Below are 16,307 nucleotides of genomic sequence, written 5' to 3'. Positions count from 1 at the left end.
ATGGTGAGTTTCCTTTTCATCTGAAAAGGCATATGGTAATCCATTCCCGGTACCCCGTAGACCGACTATAGTGCAACTGTTTGACTGCAGCCGAGAGCATGTAATATGCATGCCGTCAACCTCTTTATTGCATTACGAGCAAGATTTCTTGCTTCTCCAACAGTGAGAGATACGTGGCTAAGGAACCATCAGCCCAAGAACCACCATCAGTTCATCAGATACGATACTTACAAGCGCATAGCCATCGGCTCCCAACAATCTTCATCGCCTTCTTCAGAAGGGCAACCTTCTCCAACGCGGCATCCGTTGGCGACTCATGAGCAATTCTCAAGTGTATTGAGGCCACTCGATACAGAATGTGCACCAAGAACGGACTGACAATGGCGCATATCTCTTCCACGTCTCCCTTAGTGAAGGATAGAGCCATATCAAGCGTTACTTGAGAAATGTGAGCGCTTTCAGTAGAGAGCTGCGTGCCGGAATGATTCTCGTCCTTATCTATTGATGACGATTCAAGTAAAAGGATACCACTGTGCTATTAGCGTCCAGGATCACCGACAGAAGCTCGGGAGCAGCTTGTACCTGTAGCATATTGACGTCTGGCTGCAATACTCTAGACGTCTCATTGATGCCTCAATCTTGGACACGTTGACGAGCGCAAAGATGGTGCGCCGCAACTGGGCTGTTTCGCTGGGTGGCTCAGATGCGTGATGGAGGACTTTGGTGAGCAAGTGCGCTGCTTGGGCGAAGCGCGCAAAGAGCCCCAGATGGTAGCTGTTGGCCGTGGCCAGGGTATATATGTGATTAGGATCGTATACCTTGAAGGATCAGCGATGCTGAACAATTCTTATAGTTTGATAGATAACGTACTCCTGTCTCCCATGCTTCATCGTCGACGGGTAGATAGCTGTCAATATCCGCATCTGGTGTGATGAGATGTCGTTTGGGATCGCTCAAGTTGAGATACCTAGACGTCGATCAGTATCTTCGGCCTCTACATGTACTGACAACAAGCTGCTCACCTATCAAGGACCAGTATCGCCCACCAAATCCGACGGCATTCTTCTTCCTCGATCCACTGAGTCTTCCCCAAACTCGACAAAAGAATGGACTTGTCAATCCCCAACGCAGTCGCATACCGAGCACACGATCCCACCGAAAGGTACGCCGCCGGGTAAATGCTATGCCCCAGCTCATACAGCGCAATAAGTATCGCCGCCTGCAACACAAGAACAGACAACACGCCCGAAGTCTCAATCTTGAAGTGCAACAGCTTCACCGTCTCATACAGAGGCGTTGTCCGACGAGCACAGCATAGCTTCATGGAAAGTACAAGCAGGAATAGCTCGGCTCTTTTGTAAGTCAAGCGATTCAGCAGATTCGCACAGAACTGCGGCTTCGAGATGATCGGCATCCATGTATGAACCGACTTGAAGAACTGGGCGGACGTAGCTTGAATGTCCAACACGCCGCCCACGAGCTGGGCAATGTCGTCGGTTACCGGTACGTCTGCATTGACGACCGTCAACTGAGCACGGGCAAAGACATCTGGGTCGAGAAAGCGCTCGGCGATGGAGCTAGTGTTGGCAGAAGGGAATGATAGCTGGTGTGCGTCTCCTCGGTCTTTCTTGGTGGTGCTAGTAGAAGGCGGGTTGACAGTAGGTTTGCTCGCTGTTGAAGCTGCTTTGATACGGGCCTTGAGTTTCTGTCTTTTGCGACGGCCTGGATAATTACACGGGATATTCTTCCTACGAGATAGTTACTATACTGAACTCATGACTCGCTGCGTATGGACCATCAAGAGTTGAACTCACTGAGTGCAGAGCGTACACTCCGGGTACACCTTATCACAGCGCCGCTTCGACTGCCGACACGCAGAGCACGACCACCGCAGAGCCAAAGCGTCGGGGTTGCTCTTGTCCGTCATGGCCTGCGGCTTCGGCGACGGGCTTTTGTGTGGAGTGGACATTTTCGTGCGGTGTAAAGGTGAGCGGACTTGAACTCAGCGGGCGTGGAGATTCTGCGGACTTATAAGTTCCAGCTGGATTGTGCCGAAGTGCCGTAGCGGGCTTGATTACTATTTACTTTTTAGGTAATGCGAGGAATGGAGATGGCCGTCATATTTTGGGTTATGGTATAAGTGGCTGCTGTGCGTTAAACTTTTGACATCTAGATATCGCTGGCGACCGTATGGTCTATGGGTTTCTTGTCAAATTGCATCGAATCAAGTCACGATTTGCTGAAAAGCTTAAATGAGGTGAACTGAAGGATGTTACTTACTCTAATCTTCACTCGAGTAATCACAGCTCGTGTTGTCATCGCATCACCAGAGAGAGCTATGAGTTCTAAACACTTGACAACCTATCCCACTCCTCACGAATCTCGGAAGCACTTGTTCTTAAAGAAGGTGTAAGTTAACAAAGCTGACATGTGACTTATGAACAGTTACATCATCTCAACACTCACTTATCCTCCTCATTCCCATACATCCTCACCGACGCCTCATGAAGCAACCTCCCCAAGTCCCTCTCCCCAGGCCCATCCTGCTGCAACCCCATCTCAAACAGCGTCTTCACCCGCCTCTCCGTCTCCGGCCACTTCGTAGCCCTCACGAAATCCTGCATCGACGCCAAAAGATCCGTAAGCCGCGGCAGTCCCGCACGGTCATTCACCGCGCGCTTCGTCTCCAGCAAAGGCTTCCGATCAAAGCCCGCAATCCTCCGCGCGAAATTGTCCACAAAGGAAGACAACTCTGCATCTTTGATAGCTCGATTGATGTATCCGTATTGAGCAGCGGTCACGGCATCAATGTCGTCGCCGCCTAGGAGAATCTCCAGTGCTCGCGAGCGATTGACCAGACGGGGGAGCCATTCGATGCCTCCTCCGCCACAGTGAACCCCCGCACCGGCTTCCGGCTGTGCAAAGATGGCCTTTTCAATGCTGCCGAAGCGCATGTCGCATGCGAGGATGAATTCGCTTCCGTGACCGCGAACGCGGCCAGCTACTTGCGCAATGCTAACGACAGGAACACGCGCAAGGCGAAGCGCAAAGTTTGCCCAGTCGGAGACGACCGAAGTTTCTTCGCCCTCGGTTTTGCCTTCAGAGGCGAGCAGGTCGTAGTGAGCGATAAAGTACTCTTCAGAGGCGCTATCGAAGACGATGACCTTGACGGCTCGGTCATTTTCAAGCATCTCGATAAGCACGCGCAAGGCTTTGTAGGTTCGCGGCGTGAAGAGGTTCAAGGGGGGAGCGTTGAAGGTTGCTCGCCAGTAGGCTGGGCTGATTTTGGTGAGTTTGACGACATCGTCGAATGACCATTGCTCTGGGACGTAGGGCATGTTTATGATGGGTAGTTGAAGACTTTGGGACGCTGTAATGATTCTCCAAAGGAGGCTTTCTTTGCAAGTTCGTATGCTATTGCTATGCTATAGCGTAGCACTTTCATGGCGAATATAGCATCCTTTTATAATGCTTTGGTCACATATGTTGCCCGACATGTTTCCTTAACATCTTCCGCTATATGGAATAGCAACAGGTGAGACAAGTCTCACGTACGAAGTATCTATAAAATGGAGTTATGAGATGATGAACGGGACTTGCTTACCGTGCCGCCTCCGATGAAGCCATTCACAAGCTTCTGTCTGCGGCATACGGAGCTCTGCGGCGTACCGGCTTTGCGGTCTTTCGGTGTTATCCATGACATTTAGCCGCGCACATCTTACATGTACTTCTCTTTTATAGTCAACGAGTAGATTGGACACTCTAGGAACTCTCCGACATAGCACGTAAGACACCGCAATCTTCTTCCTAAAGGCGTATATAGACTCCTCATCATTTTATTAAATAGGTACACCTCAATAACGCTAAAGATACAAGCCCATATCTTCCAATAAGCAAGACCCCCTCATTTCTCATCTCCAAAACGGTTCTTGCTCACAGAAGGATCGTGGATCGAGATCGTCTTTTCCTCCAGAAACTCAGCAAGCCCGTATTTGCCATTATTCCTTCCCCAACCACTGTCCTTTGTACCTCCAATAGGCAGAGTCTGCTCGTCGTAGCCCGTGGTCTCGCAGATGTGAACCTGTCCGGCCTCAATCTGCTTGGCTACACGCAGGGCATTGAGAACATCTCGGCTGTGCACAGCGGCGTTCAGGCCGTAGGTCGTATCATTCGCAACCTGGATGGCCTCAGCCTGGTCCTTGACGATCGTCAGAATAGCAGCAGGAGAAAATATTTCCTCGTGGAAGATCTCATCAGTGCTCTTCACGTCGGTGACAATGGTGGGAGTCAGACCTGTCCCCTCGGCATTTAGACTGGCATCGCCGACAATGAAGCGCGCTCCAGCAGTCTGAGCTCTGAGCAGCAGATCCTGTCCCCTCTTTGCCTGCTTCTTCGACACAGCGACGCCCTGCTTGCCCGCGAAGGTGGTAGCAAGAGCCGTCTTGAGCTCGCCGATGAGCTCCTCTGCGACATCCTCCACCACGACGATGCGGTCGGTGGACATGCAGATCTGGCCGTGGTGCATAATCATGCCCTGGATGATCTTGCCCGCCGCGTGCTTCACATCAGCGTCCTTGAGAACAATCGCGGGCGCCTTTCCGCCGAGCTCCATCAGCACAGGCTTCAAATACTTGGCGGAGAGCTGGCCGATGATGCGGCCGACTGCAGCACTGCCGATGAATTCGACCTTGCGAACCGATCGATGGGCAATCAGGGCCTCGGTGACAGCAGGCCCATCCTCGCGGGCCGCTTGAACAATGTTGATTAGGCCCTTGGGCATACCGGCCTCCTCGTAGGCCTGGACGATGAGGTGGTGCGTTCGCGGGCACAGCTCAGATGCCTTGAGCACGACGGAGCAGCCAGCACCAATGGGAGCGGCCATTCCACGGCCGCTGAGGACCATGGCCCCGTTCCAAGGCGGGATGACGAGGACGGGACCGACAGGCTCCTTGTACACCAAGACGAGCGATCCAGGCACCTCCAGAGGCGGCAGCTCCCCTGTCGCCATGTGCGAGATGTGCGAAGCAATCTCGCGCATACCACGCGTCAGATTGCCCACGTTGAACCGGGCCCAGCCCTCAGGACATGCCGTCTCGGCGATCTGCACCTCGATGAAGCGGTCGACCCAGGAGTCAATAACATCAGCCGTGCGAAGAAGAAGGTCTCTTCGCTGGATATGCGTCGTCGTCTTCCACTTGAGAAAGGCTCGCTGGGAAGAATCAGCGGCCAGCATGGCGATTTCGGGCGTGGCGCTGTGGGCGTAGTGGATGACTTTGCCCTGGGAGACTGATTCCACGGGGATGAGGCGGGAGTTGTCGACTGGGAGGGCGAGGCCGTCGATCTTGATGGGGATGACTTGCTCGCCGTTGGGGCCTTGCACGAAGGACATGATGGTGACGTTGTGTTCTGAAAGAACAGAGGATCGAAGTTGTCTGGAGTTTTGCGTCTAAGGGAAGATGTCTTGAGATGAGTGAGTGGTTAGGAGCGGTGATTTTTCGTCTCGGCTTCAGATGGGTTCACGATAGTTATATATATGTTCGCGAGTTATATGTCGACCCTTCCTCATGTGTATAGCATCTTGCACAACACCACCGGTATGTGAAATCTCAAGGTCTTCGCCGTACGAATTCTCGAGAGAAATAGTAACAGACACGCTGTTCATCATAGGTTAAGCCAATGCAACATCTTGGCAACGGAACCCCCTCCCATCCTCCGTCTACAGGAAGAAAGAAATCGCCAAATCGAGCAGCGCCGGGCTCAACTCGGACGAGTCTCCTCCTATTGTCGTCTCAAGGTCGACTTCGTCGGCGACTCGCCCTCCGCGAGGCCAAGCTCGCTCGCTCGGCATCTTTTAAGCGGTGCTTCGGGGGAAGACTTGTGTTCTCACTTCTCGCATTGTGAAGGTCAGCGACGCGGGAGTGCCGAATCCTTGAGTAGGTACGGGGTATGAAAACCGATTGGCGGAGCCGGGGCAGCCTTGGATAATAATACGTTGACTTCATGGACCATGACTTCGCGATGCTGAATACGAGATACGAGAACAGGTCAAGTGCGTAGGCAGGTCATGTAGGTAGGATGAGGGCTAGAGTCATGAAGCAACCCTGCAGATGCACTGTTTCACGTATCCCACCCCAGGTAAGGTAGTACGGTAGTACGGTAGTAGAAGCGCCTTTATCTGTGTACTGACTTACACCATCTCTTCTAGGCTAATACGCCATCATCTCATCGACCAAACTCCTCACCATCGAAACTCTACAATATGCAAACTCCGAGTCTCATGCCTCTATCCGCTCTTCACCCTATCCGTCCGTCTAAACCAAGCTCCCTTATGCATAGGAACCAGCCTATCCCGTCTCTCCTGCGGCTTACTCCGACCTGTTTCCGAGCTTCCCTGCATCAGCGCTCCAGAGTAGCAGAACATCCACACACTTCGGCTTTGCGTGAATCTCGGCTCGTCCATATCTCCGATGGCAAGGGACAGCAAACGGAGCTTACTACGCGCTCGCGAGTTAAAAGAACAAGGCATCGGACAAGGCATCCTCGTGATTCTGGCTTCATGTGTCACCTTGTATAAGCTATCGCGAAGTGCACGCCTCTCGCTGTCATTCTCGTGCTTCATCGCGCACCCGACATGCCGATTCTCGGGTGTGTCTTATTAATTGATAGAAGCGATCGCGATGTGATTACTGATATGCCCAGGATGAACTTGGAATAAGATGCCGCGAATCATGTTGGTTGGAGATCAAGGTAAGTAAAGCACATTTTTCATAGTATTGAGAAGCACTTGCGCAATTGTCAGATGTGGGCGTCCAACTGCGTCTATCCAAGGATAGCATGTGCATTGCCATTCTTACACAGACAGGACATTTCCAAAAGACTAGAGCGGCATCAACTCTTGTGATATGCAGAGTAGTTTAAGCCTCAGAAGAAGCGTAGCCCAAGGCGGTTGGCAGCGTTTAACCCAATAGTATCGTGTAGGAATTTCACTCCTTGGCATTTTGAAGCAATATCATCTATTGAACTGCTTATCCACCTATCCTCTCCAAACACGAAAATGTCATGAAATACCGAAACCCCAGTATAATGGTGTCCCATGTTCTCGTGTTCAAGGTGCGATCCCATTGTTGTCGTCCCAAAGCCAGAACGCAGAAGATTTCATCCCACAGAGCATCTGAGTGAAAAAGCCTGACCAGCCCTGTAGTATCCCAGAAGTAACATGGTCTTCTACCAAGTCAAGGATTATGCGTGCTGCGGAGAGAAGAGGGAAGAAAGGGAAATAGAAAAAAGAAATAGAAAAAGAAAAAATGCGACCATGACCACTCAGATTTCGGCAGACTGCAAATTTTTCCTTCCCAGAAATAAAAAAGAAACAAGCAAGAAAAGGAAAGTGAAGAATAGAAAGGGAAAAGCCCCAAGTGCAGCAGTCCAGAAAAGAATGAGCCAATCGTGAACTTGAATGCGGATTGGTGATGCTAGGGTGCCTCCATTCACCAAACGAAGCCATCCTGAGTGATCCGAATCCCCGAGTTATGCTCTTCATCCTCTTGAGCCACGGAAACGACACTGACTTCGTCTGCGTTGAGCTGAGTATTTGCGCCACCGTCTTCTTGTTCATCCATATCTTCATCCTCGTTGAACAGGTTGTTAACGTCTTCCCCATCGTCGCCTTCTTCCTCAGGGTACGCATCCTCCATATCAGCATCGCCGTCTTCATAGCTCATATCGGGAGGAACATCGAGCGAGCACCGCAGATCCATTCCAGGAATCTCCACCTCCACAGCCCCATCATCACCAAAGTAATATGCAAACGCGTCCCCATCAATCGCAAGCTCGAGTTCAGGCAAGTCGTCCACGTCGGAATCGTCCTCCACCATGTAAACCTCCAAGTCAACATCCAGATGCCCTTCGAGACAGCCGACAACCTCCACATCGTGAAGGATATGCGGCGCTTCGTCGTCGCTCTCCGAATACTCGGGCCGGGGATCGATCGCATTGTTCATGCGAATCTCGTCGTCAGATTCCTCTTCTTCGTCGCTGCTGTATTCGCTGAATTCGCTAAATTCGCTGCCGCTGCTGCTGCTAAAGACGGAGGAGCTATCATAACCGCTGGATGACTCGTACGCAACGCTCTCAGTATCAAACTCAGGCGTTCCCGCTCGGCTGAAAATGAGCGAGCGCGGAATGCTGGTGTCGAGGCTTGACTGGCCCATGTCATCGTCCATGAGCTCTTCATGCTGGGCTTGTTCATTGAAAGGATTCTCTAGCCCGTGACCATTCTGAAGCTCTGGCGCTGGACGATTCCAAGTCGCCAGAAGCCCGACACCGATAGTGAGGTCTTCGAGCCTGAGCCCAAGCTGTCTTGCCTCTTCAAGCTTCCGATTGCCTTTGTCGATGAGGAGGCCGCGAAGAGTATCGCCCAAAACATTCGCGACATCCAGGTCAAGCAGACGGTTTTGGATAGCGCAGTGCAGCGACTCTTGTTCCGGATCCCACTGCATATCAGTCCAGGCCGGCAAGCAATCTCGGCCGATGAAGACCTTTTCCAGCGGCACGCCTTGCTGTCGAGCAACAGCAAGACGGGCGTTGGACTCTCGCTGGATGTAGTCTGCGACATCACACGCAACGAGGCTCCGCGGGAGTGCTCCATCGATGAACTTTCGAAAGCCGGCCACCTTGTCCTTGATCTCTTCCGGATCTGACGTGTTGTCTTGAAGAATGTTAGTGTCAGCGTAGCATCAGGGTCCTTCTTTGCTACGAACACTGTGGCTGAGATCGTCGACGGATCTTGCGACGGCGGTTCACGAGCGGGTTGTCATCGTCGCTGCCGGAGGAGACTTCGATGACTGTTCGCTTGTTGGAAGCCATCGTTGGTGGTTGTCGCGAGGGTGTGATTCTTGGGAGGGTATGCAAGGAGAAGCGCAGATGCAGTCAGCTTGAGAGATGCGCAAGAAGACGGCAGCGAAAGACTGAAGAGAGAAGAGAAGGAGAGAAGAACAGGTGAGCTTCAATAGAAGAAAAGAGAGAGCAAAGTCACTCTAGATTCGCTTGGAGGGTTGGTTGTGGTGAAAGCTTCATGGAATAAGGTTCCGGACGGAAAGGTGGCGTGAAGAAAAGGCACCGAGAGTGCAGAGAAACACCAAAAGGAAGAGAACCTGATGAGAAGGCTGAACCATGTTCTCCATTGCTCGGCAGCTGTTCTGCCCATTTTGAACCCTGAGCATTGTCGACAATGGTTAAGGCCGGTATTGTCGCCGCGCGGATTCTCGCTCTGGCTTCACCTCTGAATGGAAATGCACCGCATCTCCGCGTCGAGTCACCCGCTTCTTCTTATTGTCTTCATTCTTGAAAAGCCAACAATCGACATATGTGGTCATAATTCCGAGATCCAGTTACTTGTGGGTTTGCATCTCATCAATTGAGGCAACTCGTAGTGGTCGGACCGCACTGTTTGCGCCTTGATGTTCCATCGTGAACTTTGTCGTTGTGAGGCTTGAAGGTTGGTGTTTGCGTTGAATGTTCTGGACCAACCTCAGCTGTCACTCGTTTACCAGCCGCTGGCTAATCAGAAGCCAGTTACGCGGACCTTAGTCAGCCCATTCTCAGGATTCAGTGAATCATCCTCGAAGGCATTCAATCTCCATCTTCACATCTCAGCCTCAACCTTGCTAGCAGCTACATTAAACTGCTTCGTGACTTACCAGTATACTTGGAGCTCATCTTATCTTGGAGTACTCGCATGAGATCAAGTGATCCAGAACTCAAACTTCGTCCTTCCTTACCCCTTGGATGGACTCTCTTCTTCCGTGACACATCGCGAACGAACATCATCTATCATATCAGATCATTCTTAACATCATCAATCATCATTTGACTAGCCATTTTAGATTCTACCATCCGAACGCTTCTTCGAAATAATCGACAGAATGATTCTGCCTCATAGCCCGATACGTCGCCTCCCTCGCTGCATCCGCCATCTCGCTGGGACCGCACTCCATCACAGCCAGTCGTGATCCAGACTCGGCAGCAGATGCCGCCGCCCTCTCGATGATGCCCGCGATATCAGGCCTGCCCACTCTCATACTCAAGGAACCGGCCTTGTATGCGCCATCCGTCGACTCAGACACATCCGTCTCCTCCTTGCCCTTGAGCACGCTGCTCTCTGCGACTTTGTGCTTTTCTCCCGCCGCAATCTCATCCTTCGACGGCAAAGGCAACGAATCAACCGAGTCCTTTGCATTGCCCGTGCAGTAGAACATGCACTTGACGTCGTCTCGCGCAATCGCCGCCGCGAGTTCCCTCTGGGCAATTCGGCTGATGAAAGCTCGGTCGCGATTTGACCACACCAGCGTCAATCCGCGTGTGCGTGTTCGGTTCGATTTGCTCGACGCGGTGGCCCTTTCGACGTGATCCAGTATGTACGGAACCATGGCCGCGATACCCGACCCTCCTGCGATGAGAAGGACCTCGTCATAAGCCCACAGGGGCTCAGCCATGCCGTAAGGGCCTTCGAGGAGGATGGTCTCCCTGTAGATTGCGGAGAGCTGTGACTTGGTCTGGGCCTTCAGACAAGCATCGCGGAGATGGCGAGTCCAGCCATCATACGGGCGAATCCAGAATGACAGAAGATGCTCGTCTTCCATGGCTCCATGTCTCGAATCAGCTTCGAAGGATGTCACAACAGTACCATCTACGGCCTTTGAGTGCACATCTGTAGACTGACTCTGGTCGGGTTTCGCGGACTGGGTCCAATGGGCCAAGGTGAAAGGGTGATTCTCCCAGCCAGTGAGGCGGAACGGCTGGTACAAGTAATAGTGCTGGCCCGGTCCTGGTTTAACGTGTGTGTTAATCTGGATGTTGATGATGTTGGCATCCTGGTCGTAGGCTATGGCGGCGACACTACGCTGGAGCGTCTTCTTGCGCAGCCGAACGTGCAGATTGCAGTACACCACCCGCACAATTCTCATGAAGCGGTCGAAGCTCCAGATGGCAACGAGGGGCCACAGGTATGGCTCATACTGGCCATCGAAAATAGATGTGTGGCTGTGATGTCAACTGTAGTCAGTACATGATGGACACTGAGGAGCATCAAATAGACGGGGGACGTACTAGAACAAAGCGACAATGACAACCACGGATAGGATGATGTGGATCAGCAGAAACGATTCATAGATCTTTCTTCGGAACCAACTGAAGGAAAAGAAGACAATAAAGCTCATTGAAATCGTTGCCTAGAGCGGATCGACGTCAGTGTGCGAGTCTTGGAGAGATGCCAACCAGAAGCGTCCTTACCACAACACCGAGGTAGAACCAAGGATCATGAAATTCTTCGCGATAACTCTCCGCTGGAATCATCTGTTAACAGAGAATCAACATGAAATGTTTAATGAGAAGATTGTGGTCAACATACCGAAACCGGACGTGAAATAGAATGCCGTATATCCAATGGAATGAATGATGGCTTGCAGTGTCGCTATGCGAGCAATGTGCCTGTGGAAGAGGTTGAACGTAGAGAAGTGCCAGCCTGTCAGCCAGATGAAGATGTTATTTCGGCCGCTAAACATCCAGATTAACGGTAGGTTGGCGTAGGCCATGATGCCCGTTCGGTCGGCAATATATCGCCATAGCTGAGCAGCCACGGCAGACCAGCTTCAAATAATCATGTTAGTCCTCTGTGTATCGCAAACAGTTTGTTTCTTTTGTCCATATGGATACTTACTAAAGGTTACCCTCGAAAGCACGGTAGTTCACACAGCAAAGAATGAAACTGATAACCCAGTATGAGAAGACGACGAATGTCTCAAGGCGGGTCGGTATGGTGCATCCAAACAAGAGCTGGCGATGATACGGAGGGAAAACGCTTGGTGTAGTAAGACCCTTGTGAATTCGCGAGTACAGGTGCGCAAGTGGTCGAGTTCCTGCTGTTGATTTCTCGCGGCTATCGGCCGATCCGTTGTCTTCAGGACTGGTGGGTGACGGAGGCAGTCGGCTCTCAAGAAAGTGGGCGATGAATCGATGGAGCATTCCGATGAGGAGAACGCCGCCCCAAAATCCGTACATTGCGAATCTGTAGTACTCCCAACGTTAGTATTTACTTTCAGCAACTTGATAACCGGTGGGAGATGGTGGAGCTGAATCTCACCCATATCTAGAATGCGTCCGAGCCTCGAAATCCCATTCATCCTGTATAATCTTAGCATGATGCTACATAGCGAGGCTTGGGCATAGAAAGCCTACCTCCGTCCGGAAGCCCAAGTCGAACCAATCCCTCGAGATCAAAATCGGCGTCGTAAGGTTCGTCAAGACCAATTCATCGGTCTGACTAAGGACAGGATAGCGACTGATTGCTTCATCCGTCAAATTGGCAGCCACCTCGCTCTCCGGCAAAAGTTCCGCGCCGCCATACTTGTGGCATGCCGTCTTAAGGTAGTCAAAGCCAGGATCCAGATCAGAGGGCGAGCAATACGTCCTGGAGACGGCGTAGATGGAAGCGACTTTCAGCGGGTTCTGGCAGATGGCCACGTAATAGGCGCCGTAGCCAATACCTTCAAAGTTGAGATTCCCGAGGATACTAAAGACAGCGGAAACACACTCCTGATGGACGCTAGGGGTGAGGGATAGGCCATGTGATGCGAATAAGCTGATGAGAGTCAGGCTGACCCTCACAATATTCCTTGTGGCTATCATGGCTGGAAGATCTTCTACTCCTTCGGAATTGTCTGTCCCACAACAGAAACTATCAGAGCAGGAAGCCAAAGATACATCATGAGCTCGGCAACTTGCGTTATATACCTACGATACAATTCCTCGGCAGCTCGGAACTGCGCGACGATATCCGCTCACGCCGCTGCGGGATCCCGGTACAATATCCTCACTACGACCCAGGAGTCTCCAGTCCATCAGCATGAATTCTTCATAACAAGACCTCCATCGCACATGAAGTTGGCACGCCCTTCCATGAACACTCGCAGCTACAAGGGTCTACCCACAATATAAGAAAGAAAAAAACTTCATACAGGTGGAGGCACATTGCTCGACATGGTCCCGATCAGCGGTCTAGATCACTTACTGCATGATTTAGGGTCGCATCTGGCGGAACTCTTTAGGTAAAGATGGACTGATCATAATCTTATCAGATGGATTTTGACACATCAGATTAGATTAGATCTGATCCTAGCTTGTCAATGGCTCAACCCAATGGAAAGCCCACTTTATCGTCTCTCCTGCCTTGCCTGATTAGGAATGACCGTTTGTTTCTTCTCCGGCTTGTTTATACGAAGGGCCTTTTTGAGAGCGGAAGGTTCTTTCTCTCCATTGGTTCTCCGGTAGCTGAGCCATTTAGTGGCCCAGAGTATGTTTGAGACGCTCCGGTCTGTTCTCTAGGTTCACGTGAAAATCAGAATATCCAACTATGAATTCGAAGTTGTGGACTGACCAAGGGAGCTACGGACTGACTGCATGGTTCAAGAGCCCAAGGTTTGCGGCCGAGGTTCCTCTTCGAGCTGACAATAAGACGGCCCAATTCCGTCGGCAAAGGCCCGACATACCCAGCAGTCCTTTTTGCAGCTGAGTGTGGATCATCCATGAAGTGGCGACAGACCAACCTTGTTTATGCTCATTCTTCATGTGGTCCTCGGATTTCATCGGAGTACGGACACTGGTAGTGGTCCGAACAGATACCTGTTCTCTGGAAAGGCTACAAAAGTATTGTTTCTTAACTCTCCTCGGAGAAACGCATCCGATATATCACTCTTACCGTGATGCTAAGATTTTACACAGAATCGCTTCTAAATCTTCATAAGCTCTCCATTTTGCATTTTGATGGTAGTGAATGCTATGGCAAGTATAAGCATGCGAAATCAGCCACAGATGCATATATTTTCCCGGGGCAAGCAAATAGCCAACAATAACGACAGTACTAAACTTAGTTTCTAGCTTTATAGTCGAATAGCTTTACAAGTGGTAATTTAACATCGTGTACAAGATCAACGATGATACACTGGGGCTGTAGAAGCTTGGCCGCAATAGCACCACCAACTGCCTTCTTGGAGAACGGGACGCAAAGTTCCTCTCCATATACCAGTGAAGGAAGAAATACATTTATATGCTACTCAAGGCTAGCAAGTGTGAGTAGCTAGTCTTCATTGCATTTGCGATTCACATCAATGCAACTCACTTCTCTCGTTGGTCAGATCGGAGCAACCATAACGTTTGGGTTGACCTACACCTAACAGGCCTCCGTTCTATACGGTTTGTGCTCAATCTCTGGTACATACGACCATAGGTAGAGGAGAGCTCGGGGTCCCGTCTGCTCCCCCATAGATAAGCCTCTAACCGGCAGATTAGTAGTTGGGTGGGTGACCACCAGCGAACACCGGCTGTTGTATGTTTTTGGTTTTTTGCCATTACCTCTCTCGCGATGTCTCGTGAGAGATTCATGAAGTTATTGTGGCAGCATCTCGAGCACATACGACCATATCCATTAGAGAATACGGGATCCCGTCCGCTCTCCCAGAGTCAAGCTAATGAGAGGCAGATTAGTAGTCAGGTGGGTGACCACTGGCGAACACCGGCTGTTGTATGTCCTTTAGTTTTCTTTTTGCCTTTTTGGCATATCTTTTTGGAGGAGGATGATTGGCATGAAGTATTGATTCGACGGCCTCAGAGTTGTGGAGTGAAAAGGCATGATCGGGAGGTTACCGTCGTAGTTTATTAGCTGGTCTACCCCTGATGAAAGCCGTAGGGAGACGACGCACTCAAAGCCGTGCTGAAGATGGTGGTTTACCAAGGAACATGCTAAGATCACATAGGAACTGTTGTATTGCGTAGTTGAAGAAGATGGCAATCTACGCCATCGGATGTCAAACTGGCGTCTTCTCGTCATCTTCTATCCCGTAGCATGGGACGATGTCCTCTTGCTTCAACACCAAACCCTAACAGCACTATCATCACACACAAGAGAACTCAACTCACATTACAGCAATCAGTTACACAATGTCCCCGACAAAATTCCATTTTGTTTCTCTAACCTATTTCAACGAAAAGGCACCCCTTATAGCCAGCTCTCCCAACCACTCAGCCCACTTCCAAATCCATCGTTCAAAACAATTTCCCTGAGTCCAACCCACGTCCAACGACTTCAAGAAATGAAGCAAATTAACCCTTCCTCGCAGGAGTGCTCTCCTGATACACGAGTAGAGTTTCTAATGCCGAATGTTGCAATAATGGCACCGATCCTCTTTCGCCACCTCGACGACCCGCTGACAACCGCACAGACAGTTGCAGACGTGCATCTTGAATGAAATAAATCAATGGAAAAGATTAAGAAGATGATGAGAATCGAGAAGACTTTGGTTGAAATTGAGTAGAAAGAAACTTATAGGGGTCACTTTGCTTTTCGTGCGTATCATGTTCTGTGTTCCAGTTGTCGTTCCATAGAGAGATATATGTAGGACTGCGACATCACTGATTCAACCCACATCCATTTTCCCGAACACACATTCAGAAGCACGGGGTTTGACAAATTTTGCATTGAATTGCTGTAAAGAGATAATGTCAACGTAGACAGGCCCTCATGTTCAAAACAAATGAGGGGTGAAATACAAACACAAGCCATACCCTATCGCCAGCCAATTCGTGAATCACATTCAACATATGCCAATACATCACGAATTTAGATTATTCGTCTAGGCAACACCCCAATACTTGTAGGGGACATCCCAGAGGTACTTTTGTCTACAAGAGATACTCGCCCAACTCTAAAATCTCGCTGCGGCAGTGTCGGCTTTTATTATCTTTCATTGTAATGGTGAGAAGTACGTTATGTTAAAAGTAACATACTATTCATGGCTTGTCTGATTCTGTATGGATGCTGGTAGATTGTTGCTATGAAATCGACACAAGTCGTCGTGGCAGCTATTGTCTGTCTCTAGAATCTTTTGAAAATCCGCAAAGCATTCCCAGCAGAATTGGTACTTGCACCGAGAGCCTGAGGTTTTTGATGAGTATGCATTAGTATATGCATATTAAGTCTTCCTCAGGAGAGACGGCAACGTAGGATAAGGGAGCCCAGGCTCGGGCAAGTCTACATGCATATGTCCGGGTAGTGACGGCATGAGTGCCATAGCCGGAGACAGACCCAGCAAAATTGGCACTGACATTGACTGCCTGTTTAAAAAAAAAAAAAAACCATGGTAGCAGTGAATGTCAGCAGGAATACGCTTCACAGCTCGATAGGTATCGTTGTTATCACGTATTCAGGGCAGAGATGTAAACGCAGGGGAGCATGAGGCAGCGGTATAGAGAAATGT

The 16,307-nt window shown here is 50.4% G+C and overlaps 5 protein-coding genes across 5 annotated transcripts; all 5 read right to left on the bottom strand.

Annotated features, from left to right (window-relative positions):
- Positions 1–120: 120 nt before the first annotated feature.
- Positions 121–1,969, bottom strand: BBK36DRAFT_1181786 (N-terminal binuclear Zn cluster-containing/DNA binding domain-containing protein; the record flags this gene model as incomplete). Its single annotated transcript, XM_024896266.1, has 6 exons — positions 121–177; positions 232–530; positions 583–818; positions 871–967; positions 1,023–1,748; positions 1,815–1,969. 6 exons carry the CDS (start codon positions 1,967–1,969, stop codon positions 125–127), a joined length of 1,566 nt encoding a protein of 521 aa, XP_024746703.1. The 3' UTR covers positions 121–124.
- Positions 1,970–2,462: 493 nt separating this feature from the next.
- BBK36DRAFT_1126948 (ClpP/crotonase) lies at positions 2,463–3,338 on the bottom strand (the record flags this gene model as incomplete). Its single annotated transcript, XM_024891440.1, has 1 exon — positions 2,463–3,338. The coding sequence occupies one exon, from the start codon at positions 3,336–3,338 to the stop codon at positions 2,463–2,465; it is 876 nt and encodes a 291-aa protein (XP_024746702.1).
- A 566-nt stretch (positions 3,339–3,904) lies between these two features.
- On the bottom strand, positions 3,905–5,389 carry BBK36DRAFT_1126756 (ALDH-like protein; the record flags this gene model as incomplete). Its single annotated transcript, XM_024891413.1, has 1 exon — positions 3,905–5,389. The coding sequence occupies one exon, from the start codon at positions 5,387–5,389 to the stop codon at positions 3,905–3,907; it is 1,485 nt and encodes a 494-aa protein (XP_024746701.1).
- A 2,098-nt stretch (positions 5,390–7,487) lies between these two features.
- BBK36DRAFT_1171619 (hypothetical protein) lies at positions 7,488–8,865 on the bottom strand (the record flags this gene model as incomplete). Its single annotated transcript, XM_024895602.1, has 3 exons — positions 7,488–8,026; positions 8,105–8,707; positions 8,760–8,865. 3 exons carry the CDS (start codon positions 8,863–8,865, stop codon positions 7,488–7,490), a joined length of 1,248 nt encoding a protein of 415 aa, XP_024746700.1.
- A 1,022-nt stretch (positions 8,866–9,887) lies between these two features.
- BBK36DRAFT_1171618 (hypothetical protein) lies at positions 9,888–12,684 on the bottom strand (the record flags this gene model as incomplete). Its single annotated transcript, XM_024895601.1, has 5 exons — positions 9,888–11,040; positions 11,107–11,211; positions 11,404–11,646; positions 11,717–12,072; positions 12,235–12,684. 5 exons carry the CDS (start codon positions 12,682–12,684, stop codon positions 9,888–9,890), a joined length of 2,307 nt encoding a protein of 768 aa, XP_024746699.1.
- Positions 12,685–16,307: the final 3,623 nt, after the last annotated feature.

The sequence above is a fragment of the Trichoderma citrinoviride genome, assembly GCF_003025115.1.
Source record: "Trichoderma citrinoviride strain TUCIM 6016 unplaced genomic scaffold BBK36scaffold_13, whole genome shotgun sequence".
Classification (NCBI taxonomy): Eukaryota; Fungi; Ascomycota; class Sordariomycetes; order Hypocreales; family Hypocreaceae; genus Trichoderma; species Trichoderma citrinoviride.
This window is presented reverse-complemented; position numbering and strand designations above follow the sequence as displayed.